Source organism: Narcine bancroftii, chromosome 7 (assembly GCF_036971445.1).
Source record: "Narcine bancroftii isolate sNarBan1 chromosome 7, sNarBan1.hap1, whole genome shotgun sequence".
NCBI lineage: Eukaryota > Metazoa > Chordata > Chondrichthyes > Torpediniformes > Narcinidae > Narcine > Narcine bancroftii.
The window spans coordinates 48,912,913-48,934,827 of record NC_091475.1 but is presented as its reverse complement, the minus strand read 5'-3'; the positions used below and the strand labels follow the sequence as shown (position 1 = coordinate 48,934,827).

General features: G+C 42.9%; 1 protein-coding gene across 3 annotated transcripts in view; it reads right to left on the bottom strand.

Annotated features, from left to right (window-relative positions):
- Positions 1-10,571, bottom strand: part of arhgap31 (Rho GTPase activating protein 31) — a 98,010-nt gene extending 87,439 nt beyond the window's left edge. The window contains exon 1 of one of the 3 annotated variants that reach the window (XM_069890024.1): positions 9,915-10,571. In XM_069890024.1, coding sequence (XP_069746125.1) covers positions 9,915-10,017 — 103 coding nt within the window. In that variant the 5' untranslated portion in view covers positions 10,018-10,571. The remainder of the gene's footprint in view (positions 1-9,914) is intronic. The other 2 variants (XM_069890022.1, XM_069890023.1) reach the window with 2 other exon arrangements.
- Positions 10,572-21,915: the final 11,344 nt, after the last annotated feature.

Sequence of the window (21,915 nt, the reverse complement as noted above, 5' to 3'; positions counted from 1 at the left end):
TGCCCCATAGAACCTCATCAACACCTCTTTACTCTTATACACTATTCCTCTTGAAATGAATGGCAACATAGTATTAGCTTTTTTTTTACTGGCGATCCAACCTGGTGTTTAACCTTTAGGGTATCCTGCACAAGGGCCCCCAAGTCCCTTTGCACTTCTGAATTTTGAATTTTCTCCCCATCCAATCTGTTTATTTCCTCTACCAAAATGTACGCAACTATACATTTCTCAACATTGTATTTCTTAACCCACTCTCCCAGGCTGTCCAAGACTCTCTGCAACCTTTCGGTTTCTTCAAGACTTCCTACTCCACCACCTACCTTGGTGTCATCTGCAAACCTTGCCACAAAACCATTCAATCCATAATCTAAGTCATCAATATACATTGTAAAAAGAAGTGGCCCCAACACCAACCCCTGTGGAACGCCACGAGTAACCGGCAACCAACCAGGACAGGATCCCTTTATTCTCACCCTTTGCTTTCTGCCTATTAACCAATGCTCCTGTAATTCCATGGGCTCTCATTAAGCAGCCTCTTATGCTGCACCTCATCAAAGGCCTTTCGAAAATCCAAATCCAACATCCACAGCCTCTCCCTTGTCCATCCTACTTGAGATTTTCTCAAAAAGATTCCAATAGGTTGGTCAGGCAGAATCTTCCCTTCATGAAACCATGGACATAACATCATGCACCTCGAGGTATTTCATAACCTCATCCATGTGGATTGACTCCAATAACTTTCAAACTACCAACATCAGTCTAATAGGCCTATAATTCCCTTTTTTCTGCCTCCCTCCTTTCTTAAACAGTGGAACTACATTTGCGACCTTCCAATCCTCTGTAACCATGCCAGAGTTCATTGATTTCTGGAAAACCATTTCCAATGCCTCCACAATCTCCAAACCCACCTCCTTCAGAACTCATGGGTGCACCTCATCTGGTCCAGGAGACTTATCTATCTTTAGTCCATTTAGCATACTAAGCACTATCTCTCTAATAATCTTGACTGAGATCTCTATCAGCTATATTGCTATAGTCTTCCTCAGGGAAGACTGATGCAAAATACTCATTTAGTTCCTCTACCATCACTTTGTTACACATTATAATTTCTCCAGCATCATTTTCAATCAGTCCTATATCTACCTGTCTCTCTTTTACTCTTCATATATTAAAAAAACTCTTTGTATGTTATTTGCCAAGTTCCATTCATAATTCATCTTTTCTTTCCTAATGACTTTCTTTTGTCTCTTTCTGTAAGTTTTTAAAAGATTCCCAGTCCTCTTTTTCCACTAATTTTTGCTTCCTTGTGTGCCTTCCTTTTTGCTTTTATTTTAGCCTTAACCTCTCTTGTTAGCCACATCTGTGCCATTTTTTCCATTTATAATTTTCCTTTTGCTTGGAATATATCCATCCTGCACTTTCTTTATTTCTTGTAGAAATACCATCCAATTCTGCTCTGCCATCGTTTCATCTAAGCTTACTTTTCCAGTCAACGTGGGCCAGTTTCTCTCTCATATCACTGTAATTTCCTTTGTTCCACTGAAATATTGACAAACCTGATGCCAGCTTTTCCTTTTCAGATTTGAAAGTGAACTCAATCTTGTTTTGATCAGTACTTCCAAAGGGTTCCTTTACCTTTAATTCCCTTATCACCTCAGGTTCATTACACATCCCCCAATCCATACCGCCGATCGCCTGGTTGGTTTATCGATAAACTGTCCCAAAACGTCAGCCTGTGGGCATTCTACAAAGTCTCTCTCCGGAGATTCTGTACCTTCCTGACTTTCTCAATCCCTTTCCATGTTAAAATCCATAATTATCTTGACATTTTCCTTCTGACATGCTTTTTCTATTCCCAGATGTAACTCGTAGTCCTCTTCCCAGCTGCTGTTTGAGGGCCTGTATATAACTGCTAATAGAGTCCTTTTACCCTTGCCATTTCTTTACTCAACCCATAAGGATTCTACCCCTTCTGTGTCTATGCCCCTTCTTTTTAGTCATTTAATATCATTCCTTACCATCAGGGCCACGCCACCTACCTGCCTATCTTTCCTATGGATATTCAGCTCCCAATCACATCCATCATTAACCCATGTCTCAGTGATGACTACAATGTCATATCTTTTAATCTGTAGGTGTACAACAAGGTCCTCTACTTTATTCCTAATGCTCCGTGCATTTAGGCACAGTACCCTTAGATCAGTATCTGTTACTGACGTTTCTGCATTTCTATTGTACAGCAAATTATCTATTTTCACCTGCCTGTCCTTTTTGTCATCTTTGCTGCACCTTATTTTTGACTTTTTTCTATTTTCCTCTTTCTCGATCCCTTCTACTCTTATCTCTGCACTCACATTCTGATTCCCAACCCCTTGCCAAACTAGTTTAAACCCTCCCCAACAGCTCTATCAAACCTGCCCACCAGGATATTGATTCCCCCTCCAGTTCAAGTGCAGCCCGTCCTTTTTGTAAAAGTCAGACCTTCCCCAGAAGAGATCCCAATGATCCAGAAATCTGAACCCCTGCTCCCTGCACCAACTCTTCAGCCACACATTCATCTGTTACAACTCCTGTTCCAACCTTCTCTGGCTCTATCTCATAGGAGTGCAGAAGCTTGTAAAAAAGCTGATAATAGTAGATTTCCATTTGGAAAACAATGATTGTAGCACAGTCTTGGAGCTGTGGCTTGGAGAACTGCTCCCACTCAGCTCCAGAGGCCCAGGTTCATTCCTAACTTTGGGTGCTCTCTGTGTGGACCTGGCAGATTCTCTCTGTGACTACAAGGGGTTGCTCCAGGTGTCCAGTGTCCTCCAATATCCTAGGCTCACGAGCTGGTGGGCTAATGCACCCCTATAAGTTACCCCTAGTGTGTAGGTAAGTGGCAGAGTTGAGAAAGAAAGACATTTGGAGCAAAATGTTGCAGACACTGAAAATCAAAAACAAAAACCAGAAAAGATTGGGAGTCAGAAACAAAAGGCAGAAAATGTTCCTCATAGATGCTAGTTGACATATTGAATGCGTACAGCACTTTTTGTATTTGCTCCAGACAAACAGATTCCATTGCCAAAGATACCAAGAAGAGACAGTTATGCGATTGGTTTATACTAAATTTAAACTTATCTGCAAAGTTACAAAAACAACAGGTTAACTCATCATACCTCCCAGTCTCCATTAATTGCCAGTAGAGTTTAAATTTGGACATCACTTCACTTTAGGAACATAAGTCCCATTCTTTTGAGGAAAAAAAATCAGTATGTAAGTATATTTTTCACAAAAAAAACTTTAAATGCTGGGTCGAGAAACTTTTGTCCAGAGTAGTGAATTTCATCAGCGCAAATACAAAAAAATAATAGTAATAATGTGCTTTTAACATTCCCTAGATTAATTAGCGGCTTTCTATGGTTCACTGTCAAGTGAAAATTGATCAATGACTACAAAAATTCCACATGAGATATAACTTACTGACCATAACTGCAAGAAAGTGATATGAAGGTGCTATAATAATGTGAGGGCTGCAACTAGCAGTCAGCACAGGAAAAGTTCGCACTGATGATTCTCATGACCTAGTACCAGATCTATTAGAAGTCTCCTACATTGATATGGGATGGCCCACAATGTAAAGTCGGAGGAATTTTGCAAGGAGTATTTAAAACATATGCAGAAATACTACACTCCACAGAGACACATGTTAGTATGGACAGATGCTCGAAATCTACAATAAAAACAGAAAATGTTGGGAATACTCAAGAGGTCTCTCTTCCAGATCTGGCCTGATGTGGAATATTTTTGGCATTTTCTGATCTGTACTTGATCAGACAATTTTATTAAGGCGTCACATTATACTGGACAACAAAGATTTTGCTTCCTGAACACGTTTGGGTGATCACAAAAATCACTTTAAAATTTTGCTATCACATACCATTTTTTTAGATTAAACCTAATTTTGTGATTTCCTGTCATAATTTAAGTCTGCTTCAACCATACAAAACCACAAAGAATAACACTTGAACTTCTTCCCTGCTGATCTTGGTGCAGTCATTGATGAACATGGTGAAAGATTTCACCAGGACATTGTAACCATGGAAAAGTGGTATCAGGGCAACTGGAATCCATCAATGCTGCCAAACTATTGTTGGACACTGACATGAGAGGCATCAGATGCTGAGTACAAATGTAAATCAATAGCAAAACATTTTTAGGTCAGTTGAACTAGCACAATGTATCAGCATTATATGAATAAACATGCTATATTCAATAAAAGTTAATTTAATGTTTCTCTAACATGATATAGCAAATCTTAAATTATATTTTGTGTTCAGCCTGTAGATGTCTTATCATAATTCCCAATTTTCTTTTCAGAAAGCAAACCTTTTGAAAATAATTGACCAGTGTTATTTGTGACAGGACAAGTTTAAATTTAAACTTGGCAGAATTCAGCAGGTCACACAGTGTACTTTATACAGCAAAGATAAAGATAGCTAACTAATGTTTTGGGCTTGAGCCCTTCAAGGTATGAGCACAAAGTAGGCAGGTGCCTGAATGAAATGGTGGGAGGATAAGGGCAGAATGAAAAGCACAGTCCCACAGGCAGGAGGTAATAGGTGGATAAGAGTGGGAGGGCACACCAGTAAACTGGGGAGGGGGGATGGCTCTGTGTATGGAGAGGTAAGGGGGTGGAGAGCTGTAGGAAAGAAGGTGAGAAAAAGAAACGGGAAGGGAGGAAGAAAGGGAAGTGGGCTAGCAGAAACCAGAGAAGTCAATGTTAATGCCGTCCAGCTGGAATGCCCAGACAGAATATTAGGTATTGCTCCTCCAGTGCTTGAATCACTTTTACTTCAATTACAGCAGTTGCAGACTTAAGTCCAAATTTAGTCTGGTGAGAGAGCTTTCCTTCCCAAAGAAGTGAAGTGGAGCAGAGTCTTACTGGTGGAGCACTGATATAAGTGATCTCCATGGACTTAAACAAGATGTCTACACAGGATACGAGACAAGACAGGTGATCATAATACCATTAGTTTCAATTTAATTGTGGATAATGATAGATCTGGTCCTCGGGTTGAGATTCTAAACTGGAGAAAGGCCAGTTTTGAGGAAATGAGGAAGGATTTGGAATGCGTGGATTGGGATAAGTTGTTTTCTAGTGAGGATATGCAAGGTAAGTAGAAGACCTTCAAAGGTGAAATTTTGAGATTACAGACTTTATATGTTCCTGTCAAGATTAAAGGCAAAGTTAACATGCATAAGGAACCTTGGTTTTCAAGGGATATTGGGGAACTGGTTTAGAAGAAGAGGGTGGTACATAGCAGATATAGGCACCATGTAGCAAATGAGGTACTCAAGGAGTATAAAAAATGTAAGAAATAACTCAAGAGAGAAATCATGAGGTTGCTTTGTCAGACAATGTGAAGGAAAGTTCTCAGGGTTTCTACAGGTATATAAAGAGCAAAACAATAGTAAAGGACAAAATTGGGAAGTAAGGAAAAAAAACAGCGAGGTCTTAGAACCTAAACAGATTAAAGAAGAAGAGGAGGTGCTTGCTGTCTTAATGCAAATAAGGGGGAATAAATCCTCAGGGCCTGACAAGATATTCCCTCAGACCTTGAGGGAGGCCAGTGTAGAAATTGCAGAGGCTCTGGCAGAAATATTTTAAATGCCCTTAGCCATGGGAGTGGTGCCTGAGAGTAGCTCACATTCCGTTGCTTAAAAAGGTTCCAAAAGTAGTCCTGGAAATTATAGGCAAGAGAGCCTGATGTAAGTGGTAGGTCAATTATTGGGAGGGATTCTAAGAGATCAGATGTACAAGTATTTGGATAGCCAGAGACTGATTATGGATAGTCAACATGGCTTTGTGCATGGTAGACCATGTTTAACCAATCTGAGAGAGTTTTCAAGGAGATTGCCAGGAAAGTTGATGAAGGAAAGGATGTGGATGTTGTCTACAAGGACTTTAGTAAGACCTTTGTCAAGGTCCCACATAGGAGGTTAGTCAGGAAGGTTCAGACACTAGGTATTTATGGTGGGGTTGTAAACTGGATACAGCATTGGCTATACCGGAGAAGCCACAAAGTAGTGGTGGATGATTGATTCTCGGACTTTAGGCCCGTGACTAGTGGTGTGACTAAGGGATCAGTGCTGAGACCATTGTTGTCTGTTGTCTATATCGATCTGGATGATAATGTGATAAATTGGATCAGCAAGTTTGCAGATGATACAAAGATTAGGTGTGTTGTGGACAGTGAGGAAGGGTTTCAAAGCTTGCAGGAGGGAACTGGACCAACTGGGAAAATGGGATGAAAAACAGCAGATGGAATTTAATGCAGACAAATGTGAGGTGTTGCATTTTGGAAGGACAGACCAAGAATAGACATGTATGGTAGACACAATGGTAGAGCACTGAGGTGTACGGTAGAACAGAGAGATTTGGGAATACAGATATATAATTTCCTGAAAGTGGTGTTACAGGTAGATAAGGATATAAAGAGATCTTTTGGCATATTGGCCTTCATGAATCAAAGTATTGAGAACAGTATTGGGGTGTTATGGTAAAGTTGTATAAGACTTTGGTGAGGCCAAATTTGGAGTTTTGTGTGCAGCTTTGGTCACCTATCTATAAGAAAGATATTAATAAGAATCCAGAGATGATTTACTAGGATGCCACCCGAACTACAGGAACTGAGTTTTAGGGAAAGGTTAAACAGGTTAAGACTTTTATTTCCTGGAGCGTAGAATAATGAGGGGAGATTTGTTAGAGGTATTTAAAATTATGAGGGGGGTATAGACTGAATAAATGTGGGTAGGATTACACTGAGGGTAGGTGAGATACATGCGGAGGACATGGATTAAGGGTGAAAGGGGAAAAGTTTAGGGGGAATATTAAGGGAAATTTCTTCATACGGAGAGTAGTGGGAGTGTGGAATGAGCTGCCAGCTGAATGCGGGCTGAATTTTAACATTTAAGAATTTGGACATGTACATGGATGATCTGGAGAGCTATGAACTGGGTGCAGATCAGCAGGGCCATGCAGAAAAATAGTTTGGCACAGTCTAGAAGGGCCTGTTTCTGTGCTGTATTATTCTGTGGTTCAAGGATACTGCAGATGCTGGGGGATTTGAAGGAATCTGCTGGAGGAACTCAGCAGGTTCAGCAACATCAGTGGAGAAGAAGAATTGTCAAGCTTTTTTGGGTGGAAACCCTTCATCAAGATTGAGAGCATAGAGCACACATGTCAAACTCTGGCCCGCGGGCCAAATTTGGCCCGTGATATAATTATATTTGGCCCGCAAGATCATATAAAAAATGTATTAGAGGTGGCCCGCTGGCCGTCGCGCCAGTATAGCGCATGCACAGTAACCGCTGTGTCCCAGGGTGAGAGAAAGCCAAGGCCGCTTCCCAGCGCCCGGAACCCCAGTGGCACCACGTTTCTTGGAGCTGCAGATGGAGTCGGGACGCCAGAGGGAAGATTGGGGCTCCCCGCCGGGCAATGGGGGCGCTGGCCGCCGTACTCCTTCCCACCGGACCAGCGGCGGGTGCCCGGAGTACACGTGGAGAGCGAGGCTGGTCGGGCAGGTAGGGTGGAACCCCCCGCCAATCTCGGGAGTGGCGTGGGCTGGATCGGGATTAGCCGCACTCACCTGCTCCTCCACTGCTGACCGGGATCCCAGCGCGGTCCTGAGTGCGGAGACTGCCCTGGAAAGGTCCTGGGACACCGGCACGGAAAGAAGAGCAGGGTCCGTAGAACATTACAGATCAGAAACAGGCCCTTCGGCCCTTTGACTCTACCTCGTGAAAACCCAACACTGGAGAAACTCAGCGGGTTAAACCGTATCCTTTATCCAGCAGAGAGGTACCTGACAATGTTTGGCCCTTGATCCCCCTCATCAATGTATGAGCGAAAGTCTGTGGTTTTCGTAAAAACACCAGAAAGGAGAAACTCAGCAGGTCAAAGGGGGTCCGGGAGAAACTCAGCAGGTCAAGGGGGGTCCGGCAGAAACTCAGCAGGTCAAGGGGGGTCCGGGACAAACTCAGCAGGTCAAGGGGGGTCCGGCAGAAACTCAAGGGGGGCCTGACCTCGCCAGGACCGTTGCCCACTCCCCCTCCCTGCCGCAGGCCGACCCGCGACTCACGGTGACGGGGCCGCTGATCCGCCGAGATGCCGCCCTGCAGCGAGAGCCGATACCCCCGCACTGTCGTTGTCCAACCCGATCGCCCGCAAACCCCGCCCTCCCGCACACAGGCCTGAGTAAGGATTATGAACTTTAATCTCAGGATAAAACGATCTTCCAATAGTTTCATGTCACAGTGATCAATATATTCCTGGTTAAAAATGGTCCTGCACCTGGATACAAGCTCATTAGGCATAAAACTTGAAAAGTGTGTAAATCAAAGGATATCCGTACCAATGGAAAAAGGGCATGGCAAATAACCCTGCTAGAGTTCATGCCCACAATCAGTCACCCATTTGATTGTTTCAGGAATCATGTTATTCTCCCACATTCTCAATAGCCCTCAGATTTTACTATTGGACAGCACACTAGCAACATTTGACAAATCCTCTATAGAGAAATATTATTTATCGAATATTTTATTTCTCATTTGTTAATGCTTCTGGAAAGAGTTTATCCAAAACTATTATTAAACATTTATTTTAATAAGAAAAAGTTTAACATTACATATGTTGAAAGAAGAGAAAACATGCAGATGTTGTTGAAAATTTTCAATAAATATTTAGTTCGGCCCTCGACTTAGTCCAAGTTTTTAATTTTGGCCCTCCGTGAATATGAGTTTGACATCCCTGGCATAGAGGGAGTGGCCAGTATATAGTGAACAGAGAGGGAGGGGATGGACAGGGGCAGAGAGGTATTGGAGAAGCAGGAAGGGGTGAAAGATGACGGATAGAAGCACTTGATTGCCAGGTGATAGACAAAGGGAGAGAGGAAGAAAAAAGGGTTAGATGGAAGATGAATCATGTCATTGCGATATGTGTAGCAGGATTCGGAAATTCTTCCGATCAGAATTAAAGAGACGAGGTTGAAGAAATGCAGATTTGAATTCAAGGATCAAATTTCGAAAGAAAAGTATTTGTCTGCTGCATGTTTCCACTCTCATCGTCGGCTGAACCTGCCGATCACACAGAAGCGTCTTTTTCTCCACCTGCCAATGGACCATGCGTTTCCAACCACGACTCCTTTGTATCGTAAGGTCACGGGGAGATGGGGTGGGGACCCTCCAAAGGTATTACCTTGCTACGGGTTGGAAATCAGTTCTCCCCACCTCCCAGCGGGCAGGGATCGTCCCTTCCATCCCCCGCAGCTCCCATCCTGACCAGGGAGGGCTTCAGGCCCGTGATGTTGATGCCTTTCTTCCCAGGGTGACCTGCTGGGGTTTCTCCAGCCCTTTAAGTGCATTGCTCTCAACCCCCATCCCGTCTCCCGTCATTAGAACAAGTTGCCTCTGACCCTTCAGTCGAAGTTCTCAACGCCAGTGTCACCGACTTTAACACTGGAGATGCTGTTCCGGCGTCACACGCTGCCTTTTAAGGCTGGCAGTGGGTATTACGTGGACTTTTATCACGCTACTGAGCGTGACAAGAAAATAAACGGATAGCGGCGTTCTTCATGCCGACTCCACCAAGAATCTGCAGGACAGCAGCGAAGCGCGTTCACGTCCGAGCTCGGAACCGGAGTGCACAAGGCTGGAATGAACCAAATGTCCCCGACAGGCACTCATTTCAAATCCTACCTTTTATGCTGCTCTCATCTTGTTATTTCCGATTTCATTGAAATGAAACTTCCTTTCACCAAATTAACAGCAGCGCGGTTGATAATAGAACTGGGGGCAGAAGTGGAGCGCGGGGATTCATCGATCACCCTGGAATACAATTTCACAAATAATGGCCAAAGAAGTGTTAACTTTACCATCCTGGTTGGAGCTCTGCAAGTGTTCGCCCAGATCACAGCCAAACGCGGAGTCCTTTGCACCTTTCCGCTTTCCTTTCTGTTTTGCTGCCTTGTTCTTCATGGGTGAACAGGTTGACTTCGATAATCCTTGGCTCGAAGTGGGTCGATCACGGGAGCTGTCCGCAAACAACCATGAGTTTCTTTTTTTCCCCCCTTAAAGCCCACACACAAATAAATCCCAGCTAATCTCTCCCGGCCGAATGCAGACTCACATCCTGACCCGAGTTGAGTCAGTAGGCTGGGGTAGACACTGCTTTTCGCAGAGTCCACATTGTGGGTAGCGAGAAATGATCGGGTTCCTTGCGTGACCTTCCTCAGGACGCAACTCGCCAGCCAGTCCTTGGAGTTGAAGTGGCTTCGAATCCGTCCTTTTCTCTTCCAGGCCGTACACCGGGAGTTTAAACATCAGTTTCCCGTGCGGTTCTCACATTCCACCCCCCCTCCCCACTCTTTTCCAAAGCATGTCAATGGTTTATCAATTTGCGCTCAGGAAATGCTGTAAGAAACCAAGGAAGTGAGGCACTAAGCTTTACTCTGAGCCGGGTCTGACAGCAGGGAGATAACGGTTCCAGCCTTTCACAGTCAGAGCCTGACAGGAAACCTGCTGTAGGTCAGACTTGGTGCTCAGCGCTAAACCACATCCTGTTGCAAATTCTCGGTTTCAAAACACACAAACACATAGACACAGAAGAAATAAAACGCTCGATGGTTCTCATCAAACGGATACCAACATGTTATGATGCAGCGATAAGTAAACAGGGTCTTTCCCTTAGAGCTGTTGCATTATATTCATTTATGAAAAATTATTGCTTTTTTCCAACGCCGTTTTCTATAAAAGGCAAGCAGGATTACTATGAGCTCCTAAATGTTTATTATTAAAGGCAGGGCTTCACTGCAAAATGAAATCAATGTTTAATTTCCTGCAACGTGTTCCTGTTTATTCTCCTGTTAACCCCTGAGACGGTGTGAAATGAACATTTGGATGAACACATGAGCCTGCACTTACGTAGCACCCCATTCACCCCTTCAGGATGTTACAAAGTGCTTTATGGTCTGTTTAGCCCTCTGAAGAATGCAGACTGTTGGTTGTTGATTCAGGGTAGGGTTCCCTGGACGGGTCAGAGAAACCAAGGTAAACAAATAGCAATCGCCTCTTTCCAAAGATTGCCCCCAAACTCCCCCCACTAGTTCTCAACCTTTTTTCTTTCCACTCGCATACACCCTATCATCCTTTGCCATCGGTGCTCCGTGGTTAGTAAGGGATTACTTAAGGTGGTGTGAGAGTGCAAAAAAAAAAGGTTGAGAATGACTGTCTTAGATCTTCATAGAACCATAGAACACCATGACACAGTAACAAGCCTTTGGGCCCACCTAGTAGATACCAAACTATTATTCTGTCTTGTCCCAATGCCATTTAACTGTGAGGTGTTCGTAATGAAATCAGTTGTGATTCAAAGGGGAGGACTCACCTCTGGGTCAGCTGGTACCACCTCACAGATCAGCATAAAAATCAAAACTTTCCATTTTACAGAGAGGCGGTGATTTCTGCACTCTCTTTCCAATGAGATTGGTATAATAGATCAATGGCACTATTTAAAAGATAAGTGGTGTCTCTCTTTGTCACATTTGTGGCCCGAAATGTGAAACTGATAACACCATCAACACATGATTTACCTGTTGAACATCAGGGTGTCTTTATTTCTCTGCTTCCGTTATTCCACCATTTCGCGCCTGCCTACAACACTGACCACCGCCAGTGGGCTGATAACGCCTCAAACCGTGCATCTTGGCGCCTCACAGTTTGGCGGGCAGCAACCTCCTTTGAAGAAGACCGCAGAGCCCACCTCACTGACAAAAGGCAAAGGAGGAAAAACCCAACACCCAACCCCAACCAACCAATTTTCCCCTGCAACCGCTGCAATCGTGTCTGCCTGTCCCGCATCGGACTTGTCAGCCACAAACGAGCCTGCAGCTGACGTGGACTTTTTACCCCCTCCATAAATCTTCGTCCGCGAAGCCAAGCCAAAGAAGAAGACAACACTCGCATGCCCTCTCACTTCCGGTCAGGTGAATACCTCAACCTTTATCTGCATACATCTCATGCATATTCATTATCACGACATCCCTCCTTTCACCAGAAATAAACTTTATATCTTTATGTGTCTTAACCTTTCAATCTAAGTGTATATCTCGTATGAATATCACCGAACATAATACATTGCTGTGTTTCTTTCTGTTTAAATGCAAACACTTTAACACTATCAATAGCATTTTTCTGCCTTCAGACCAACAAAAGCAACATCAAATTCCCTCTTCACAAAATGTAATGTAACCATGTAATATAATGTAACCATGTAATATAATGTAATATAATGTAATATAACCACGTAACCAAATGTAATATAATGGCTCAACATTTCTTCTCTAGTTATACTAATACAATGGTCACCTCATATGCAAAATGTACATGTTTAAAATTATACATTTTTTTTCATTTAATACCAAATCGTCAACCAAATCAAAAATGCAATTCTTACAGCACTCATACATGTACTTTATGATGTATTTATCAAAATCACTGTCCAAATGTTCCCATTATCATTCCTCTTCCTGCATCAAACTACTCTGATTGTTGGTTACTGCTACTGATGGTCCAAAGTCAAACCACGTCAAGTATAAAATAAATGTTGGGTGCACAGTTTTCTTTTTCTAATAATGCTAAACACAACAAAACAGCGATGATCCAGGTAATCATAGCACAACTTTGCAAAGGTCTCTTTCTCGGAGTTCGCAATGGTTTCTTTCCTGACATCCACATATATGCATTCACTGCGTGTTTCACAAGGGCAGCGTTCGGCGTACACCCTTTTCATTATTTCTCTTTTTTTTTCACAATCATCACACATTTCCACTTTTCCTTGGCATGTATCATTACTGCGCTTCTACCAAATCAATGCACTTTTTTTTTCTTCATTGAAACTCATTCCAACTATCACAAACTTTCATGATAATGTGGGCACGATTAGAAAAATGGCACAAAATCTTCATATCACTTAGGTGGTTTCCTGTCCCATCTCAACCTTCCTGCAATGCTACTGTCGCGACTTGGTTGCTCACCCTCAGCACCGGAAACACTGCTCGCTACGGCCTCTGGTGTTTCTGGTACTCTGGCCACTTCATCAGGAAAACTGGTAACTACCACTGGAACGTCATCTGGTCCCTCAGGTTGAGCAACTCGTACTGGATTTCCAACCACTTCACTCGGTGCTGCTCTGGATTGGTATTTTTTGACACCAGACACGTTTCTTTTGTAGAGGACTCCAGCTGGTGACCTGACTGTCACAATACTGCCGCTTCTGGATACAACAGTGTAGGGTTGATGGTAATAAGGTGTGTCTAGCTTACCACCATTCTCTTGCCTCACAAGAACATTATCTCCAGGCATGATGTCTGAGTACCTGGCCCCACGCCTCGAGTCCCTCATCTCCTGGTCATCCCTGATTTCCTTCAGTTCGGGCATTTTTGTGCGGATTTTCCTTCCGAAGAGTACTTCTGCTGGACTTTTTCCTGTGGTTGCATGACGGATTGTCTGATAGACAGCTACATAGGATAGCAATGCTTCTCTCCAGTTCTGTCCTTCTGCATGAGCGATCCGTAGTCGTTTTTCGATGGACTGATTTTGTCTCTCTACTTCTCCGTTGGCTTGCGGCCATTTAGGAGTTACTTTGTGATGGTGGATGCCTGTGGTCCTCATATATTCAGCAAATGTCTCTGTGATGAACTGTGGACCATTGTCAGAGTATAGCGTTACAGGCAAACCATGTCTCGTGAAGATCTCTGCCAATGTTTGTATCATTTTTTCAGTGGTCGTTGACCTCATCACAGAGTACTCATAGTATCTGCTGTAGTAGTCCACCACTACCATGATTGACTCGCCAGTTGGTAAAGGTCCGAGAAAGTCAACAGCTACATCGATCCACGGTCCTGTCGGGAGTTGCGTACTCTGGATCGGCTCTGGGGAATTACTTCTACTTGTGAGTTGACACCCATGGCAGATTTTGACAAATTTCTCCGCGTCTTTATCACAACCTGGCCACCATACTTTACTCCTAAGGTTTTTCTTGGTACCAACAATACCTAGATGTCCTTCATGAGCTAATGATACGATCTTTGGTCTCAACCTCTGTGGTATCACCAATCTACACCCCCTCAATACACATTGCCTGATGCAACAAAGTTCGTCTCTAATGGGAACATATGCCTTGTGAGTGCACTTGTCCCATTGTCCACTTTGGATACATTTTCTAACTTCCATGAGTTCTGGGTCATGTTCGGACTCTCTCTCGACTTCCTTTGTCGTCACAGCTCCCGGTGTTGACTGGATAGCTACAAAGCGTACAAAGCTTTCTGCTTCTGTCCCCAGTTCTGACTTGGATTGTGGGCATCCATCTTTCAACAATCTGGTCAGCGGATCAGCAATGTTCGCTTTGCCAGCAATGTGGACTACTCTGTACTTGTACGGTTGGAGTCTGAGCACCCATCGTTCTATCCTGGCACACGGTTTGGACCTGGCGGTGTAGATCACCTCCAATGGTTTATGGTCCGTGATGAGTTCAAATTCAATGCCATACAAATATGCATGGAATCTCTCACAGGCCCATACAAGTCCGAGTGTTTCTTTCTCTGTCTGAGAATATCTCCTTTCAACGTCTGTCAAAGATCTGCTGGCATAGGCAATGATTCTTGGTCCCTCATCATGCGTCTGGACCAACACGGCTCCTAAACCAACAGGGCTAGCATCCGCTATGACTTTGGTTGGTGCATCCGGATCATAATACCAAAGAGTATCGGCATTCGTCAGACTTTGTTTCAGAGCTGTGAATGCTTCCTTCTGCTCAGGGCCAAAATGGAATGGTACACCTTTCCTGGTTAGTTTCCATAGTGGTTCTGCCAGTGTAGTGAAATTAGGGATGAACTTAGCGCAATAAATTAACCAATCCCAAGAAACTCCTCATCTCCGTTGCATTCTGGGGTTCATGTGCATCGGCAAGAGCTTTCACCTTGGCATCAGCTGGGTTCAGCCTGTGTCCCATGAAGTCCATCTCTGAGACACCGAACTGGCACTTGTCTCCATTCACAGTAAGGCCTGCCCCCTGTAGTCTGGATAGCACAAGCCTCATCCGTCTGTCATGCTCTTCCTGTGTAGCCGCATGGACTATGATGTCATCAGAAATGTTGGCGACTCCAGGAATTCCTTGAATCACTCGATGGATTTCGTACTGGTAGATCTCAGGAGCTGCATTGATGCCGAACGATAGCCTCTTGTACTGGTACAATCCACAGTGAGTCACAAATGTTGTCATGTCCCTGGATTCTGGGTCCAGCTCTAGTTTAAATCGATTTTTGAGAACACCTGACTATGAGTTGTTAACTCCTGGAGTACTTCTTCTACTGTTGGTATGGGGTGTCGTTCTCGAATTATAGCTTCATTGGCCATCCTCATATCAACACACAGTCTCATGTCACCATTTGGTTTGGGCACAGTCACTACTGGGCTGACCCATTGGGTTGAATGTTCTACAGGTTCAATAATGTCTTGCTCAATCAACTCTTTGATTTTGGCCTCGACTTTCCCACGATGACCAAATGGGGTTCTGCGCACTGGTTGCGCCTTGGGTTTGACCGTTTTGTCCACTGCTAGATTTAGTTGTCACCTTTCAGCTTTCCTACTTCCTGGAAAACTGCGGGGAATTCTTGCTTCATATCCTCGTATGACTGAACTGAATTAACACGAGCTCCAATATGAAGTATTGCCAGATCTTGTGGCATGCATCTACTCAGCAATGGATCTCCCCTCTCGTCTATGACAACAAACTCTGCTTCGGTGTGCTTGTCACCAGCTTCAACAGTCGCAGTGAAACATCCAATGGTCTGCAATGGCTTGGTTGCTGTGTATGGATACAGTTTCTTTGAACACTTCTTTGACGTACAAATGATCTTTTTTTTTCAATTTCTCCCATAAGTGTCGGTCAATTACATTACTGTCACTGCCTGGGTCTACAATGACCGGAACTGTCACACCACCAATTATCACTGGGACTTTCTCATGATGGTCACCATTCAATATAAACTGATAGTATTTCTGCCCATCCTGGTTGTTGTCATCATCGTCATTTTCTGGGTCACCTTCTATATGGCGAATAGTGCCTTCCTTTCTCTGTCCATAATTGCCTTTCTTTCCAGGAGACTTTCCTTTCCCCCAAGCTTTGCCCTTAGAAGCTGTACTCTTCCCATTCTGGTTTGCATTTGACTTGCTTTTGCACTTCTTTGCAAAGTGGTCTTTACCTCCACACTTTCTACAAACTTTGCCTTTTGCTGGGCAGCATGGGTCTTTTCCAAAATGACCTCTGTCTCCACATCTGTAACACTCCAAGTCACGTGTCGGCATATTTCTTGGCTGGCTATGGCTATGCGAGAGCCTATTTGCTTGTTGACCAACTTTGTCTTTACTGGTCTGGCTTGAGTTGTCTTTCAGTTTCATGGTATGAACTTGCCCCTCAAGAGCCTCTAATGCAGCAGCAATTGCTAAAGCATTGGTAAGTTTCAACTCACCCCCTTTTTCCAGCAGTCGCCTTCTGAGTTTGTCTGATCTGTAGTGCTGCATGACTTGATCCAATAACTGGTTGTCCAAATCAGCTGCCACGTAATTGCATCCAACAGCCAGTTGTCGCAATCTCGTCATGTACTGGGCGACCGTTTCCCCATCTTCCTGTTTTGTTTTATGAAACAAATGGCGTTGAAATGTGGCATTCAGTGTCACTACTTAGCGTGCATCCAATGCATCTACAGCTTTCTGGTATTCCTCCTTCCTTCCAGTATTCGAAAGCGTCTTAAAAGTTTCCCGAACTGCAGGTCCTGCGGTGAATAGAAGTTACGCTCTCTGCTGCGCTTTCTGCTCCACCATACTCCCATCAAGAAATAGGCCACGACTGTCGGCGTAAGCTTTGAACTCTTCAAGCCATGCCTTCCACTTCACGTTTACAGTGCTTGCATCGCCCATCGGGTCAAAATGAGGAACACCGCAAAGTGCTAGAAATTCAGCTCCAGTGACTGCCATGATGAAACGTTCCAGCTCAAAACCACAGATTAAAAATCCAAAATGTTTCTCCTCATTGCCAATGTCACATTTGTGGCTCGAAATGTGAAATTGATAACACCATCAACACATGATTTACCTGTTGAACATCAGCGTGTCTTTATTTCTCTGCTTCCATCATTCCACCATTTCGCGCCTGCATACAACACTCGCATGCCCTCTCACTTCCGGTCAGGTTAATAGCTCAACCTCTATCTGCATACATCTCATGCATATTCATTATCATGACACTCTTCTCCCCCCCAACCCCCTGCGTTTTAAGCAATATTTATTGCCAAGTCAATCTCACTAAGAGAGACGATCTGATCAATATCATGTTACTGCTTTGTCAGAGCTTACTGTCAATAGATTAGCTGTCGTATTTCCTGCATGTCGAGATGCTGTGTGAAATGCTTTTGGATATTATTATCAGGAAATTGGTTTTAAATATGTGAGTTTTTTAGCTATAGCCTCTGTTCAATTTGCCAATTGTTATCACTCACTCGCCTTTCAACAATGTCTGTCAATCAACATTTAAAGTCCGCCTCATGATCATACACTACTGCAACTTCATACACAAAATTCACACCTTGTGCACACTTTTAGCTGTTCACCCCATGACAGGTACATATTGTTGCCATCATGCCCAGCGATACCGTTATTTAATGGAGTTTGCTGCATCTTAAAGCACACATTCTTTCCTCATTTGCAAGTGTGGAAGATGTATGGAAAAATCTCTCACTCTCAGAGCCCTTTCTCCTCTCCGCAACCCTGGAATGGTGTGGGAGTGTAGCAAGAAGAATACAAGATGCAGTTCCAGTATCTACGACAAAGTAGATATGAAGTTGCTCTTTCCCCTAATAGTGAATCTTTGGAATCTTTAGAAACTAAGAGTTTAATTCACTGAGTACATTCAAGGCAGAGCTTTATTAGATTTTTAGATGTTGGGGAAACAAGGGACCTGGAGTTAGGGCAGGAAAATGGCAGAGCAGATGAGAGGAACTGCTTCTTTGTTTTACATTTTGGTGATGCATCCAGTCAGCAAGCTGAGATTATAGCTATGTTGCCTTCTTTCTTTGGCTTGGCTTCGCGGACGAAGATTTATGGAGGGGGTAAAAAGTCCACGTCAGCTGCAGGCTCGTTTGTGGCTGACCAGTCCGATGCGGGACAGGCAGACACGATTGCAGCGGTTGCAAGGGAAAATTGGTTGGTTGGGGTTGGGTGTTTGCTAATATAGCAGCTAATGGGTGTGTGAACTAAACAAGGCAATTCGGAGCAGTGGCCAGCTATTTGGTTCTTCAGGCCTTGTCTCTCATTCATGAGGGATCATGACTGGCCTTGTACCTTAGCTCCATTTTCATCTATGTATCCATATCCTTTGATTCATTTAATATCCAAAAAAAAATCTGTCCATCTTAGTTTTAAATGATTCATCAGGATGGAATTCATGATAATTAATTTACCTGTGTGTGGGTAGCTTGCGGTAGCTGTCCTGGAGGCTCATGTGCAGACATCACAATCAAGGCTGGATTAACCGTTAAGCAAAATTAGCACATTCTTAGAACACCATTTTTTTTTTCCAGTGCCAGATTTACCATGGTGCAGCTGAACTAGGGTCCCACAAAAAGGGGGCACCCATGATAAATTAAAAATAAACATATATATATATATTTACAGGTTATATTTAATATAGTTGTGGGGTCTGGCCTGTAAGAAAACTAAATTTTTAATCTATTATTTCACATTCAGCATTTATTAATGTCTTGTCCATTAGATAATGGAAGGGTCGAGGGGGAACCATTGTTGGCTGTTCTTAGGGCATCAGCTGGTCTTAATCCAGCCCTGATCACAATAGACTGCGTCAGAGAGAGTGCTCCTTCCTGGCTATAGTCATTATTTAGAATGACATAAGTATTTCATCTTGCAGCAACTGCATATGTGTTTTAAACCCCCACCCCTGAGTTCACATTTGGGGTTAGCAATGTGACCACAATGTGTACAATTGTACCAAATGACAAACCCTTTTAAGTTTTTTTTTCTTCTACAAATGAGTAGCTCATAATCTTGATGAAACCATAAGCTAGCACGAACTGCTGCAGTATTGTAGGTATAATGAGGTTCACTCAACTGTCTTGGTCCAGAAAACATCTAGCATTTCTTTATGCAGCGCATAAGCAATCTGTGAGCATTGGTTACGTTTCTAGCTTCAGCCTAGAAAGAGACTGTTGCCCACCATCACCTAAACAACTGCTGACATTAGTCCTGCTCTGCAGATATTTTTGGCACATTTCAGTAAGAATCTCTTCACTGGATCACAGGTTGTAGACTGGTTGTAAATGAAGCCTCTAGGAAAGCCACCCATTTTCTTTTCCTGACCTCCAACAAATGGTCATTCTCAACATATCTTGCTAAGCATTCCAAGAGGAATAAGTCCTGGAGCAGCAAGGAGTGATTGTATTGCAGGCACCTGAACTCTTAAAGCACCAGTCACTAATAGCCTGCAGGCGATAAATAGAAATGTGTCAGATGAAGTAGCGGGAGGAGTTTGAATACTGGACTCTCCAGGTGTGTTGACACAGAAGAATTCTTCGTGGAGATCACATTTGATAGCTGCATCTCGATGGGAGCTTGAATCTGACTGCTCTGCAAATTTCTGGCAGTGTGCCACATCTTGCAAATATGGAATGGTTTAAGGGATCTGTATTGGAAGCAAAGTTACACATCTGTCATCCAAAGAAGGGCCATGTAGCTGAATGTTCTGGCCTGAGAGTTCTTGAAGGAAGGTTGCACAAAGCAAGAAGAATGTTAAAATTTTATCATCCTCAGAGAAGGTAGCAGAGGGCCACTTTATACCAACTTAGTTACTTTTGAAAGCAGCTACATCTGTACTATTTTTAAGGGCCTGTATTGTGCTGTAGTGTTCTACGTTCTAGTTCTGCCTTTGGCAGAAAACAATGTCTGTAAAGTCCTTTCACCTTTATGGTGTCATTTCACAGATTGAAAAATAAAAGCTGTTGAAAGATAGTGTTCTTACCCTATTTCAAAGTGGTTTAATTAAATTAGTACTGCACATGAGAAGGAAATTGTCAAAGGTAAAAAGGTGTAGATGTTCTTAATTCAACATGTTTTTTTAAGTCTTATGGACGATACTATTTATATTTAAACGGTGACAGTTTAGAATGGTGTCTCTCATGAAACTTACACGTTACTGTACCTTAAATTCATTTACATGCATTTTCACACATTACTATGGCTGTACATAAAAAAAAAGATAATTTTTTTCAGCTGGTTTCTCTCCTATTCTGTTTGGATGAATTTGTGATTTGTGGAATGATGTCAGACTGTGCTTGGAACTGTTTTATCTGGAGCTCTGACAACTGTAGACATAGGCGACACTGTGGTTATTTTTGGAAAGTTGTTCACTCCCAGGTTTTTCATTGTTTAGATAATTTCCTTTCTATCCAGCATGTGTGTCAACTCCTGAAATAACTAAACCCACGGCTTCATTCTAACATCAAATTATAAAGATCAAGCTACAAATCTTCAATATAAAGCAGCTTGCATTTTATTGGTGCTTAAAGCCTTGAGCAACATTCATTTTTAAAAACATTTTTAAATCTAGACTTACAACATGGTAATAGGCCATTTTGGCCCATGAGTCTGTGCTGCCCACTAACCTCCACCCTCGAATGATGAGAGTAAACTGGAGCCCCCAGGGAAAACTCATGCAGAGATGGGGAAAACGCACAAACTTCTTTCAGATAGCATGGGATTTGAACCCCTGATCACTGGAACTGTAAAGGTGTTGAGCTAACCACTACGCCAACCATGTCGCCCTTACACCATTGTTTGTAAGATAAAATTTAGACAGATGTTTGAAAAAGTTTCAATTGAGAAAGAAGAAGAAGGAGGAATTTCAGACCCAACTTTTCTCAGCACAGACTCAAGTGAACTTCCTCTAGGTTCCGCTCTGTTGTTTGCAACTTGAAAAGATATGTGTAACCTGTAAGTTATGAACTGGATGAATATCTTAGATAATTGTTTAAGGTCATTATTTTCAATTCTCATGGATCTAAAAATAGTGGCAGATTAATATAATAGATCTCAGTTAGTAAATTCCAAGAAAACAAAATCAAATACTGGTCTTTCATGCTTTTCATCATCTTCTCAATCAATCCTTTGCTGGCAGACCTTCGATTCTGAATCCTCTGTAAAGATCAGTCCATTCAATCAGTACCACTTGCTTTACTTCCTAAAGGCAAGAGATTCAATAAAAGGTGCAGACCCGAAATGTCAACTATATGTATATTTGTTCTGCATATGTATCGCTGTTCTGTATGCCCGGAATGTTTGTCAGCGTGTTTTATACTGAGGACTGGAGAACGCTGTTTCATCGGAATGTACTTGTGCCATTGGATGATAAATGAACTTTAAAGAATTGGAACATTCACTTTATAAAACTCGTTAACTATATTACTGAATTCTTCTAGCGAGTCAGATATTGCCCAGTCTGGATTAATCAGGCCAGGGCCCAATGTGGCAAGCTTCCCTTCAGAGTAGAGATTTAGGTTTTCTCTGCAATTTTTGCTTTCTAATTATTGCTGTCAGTCGCTCATGGGTCACCTTTTTATACATATGTTTATTATCTTTGTAGACATTGCTTTAATTTTATACCCAATAGTATAAGATCATAAGACATAAGAACAGAGCTCTTTAATCATTTAATCATGAGCTGATCCATTTTTCCATTGCCCCACTGCCTGGCTTTCTCCCCATAACCATATAACCATATAACCATATAACCATTTATGGAGCAGAAACAGG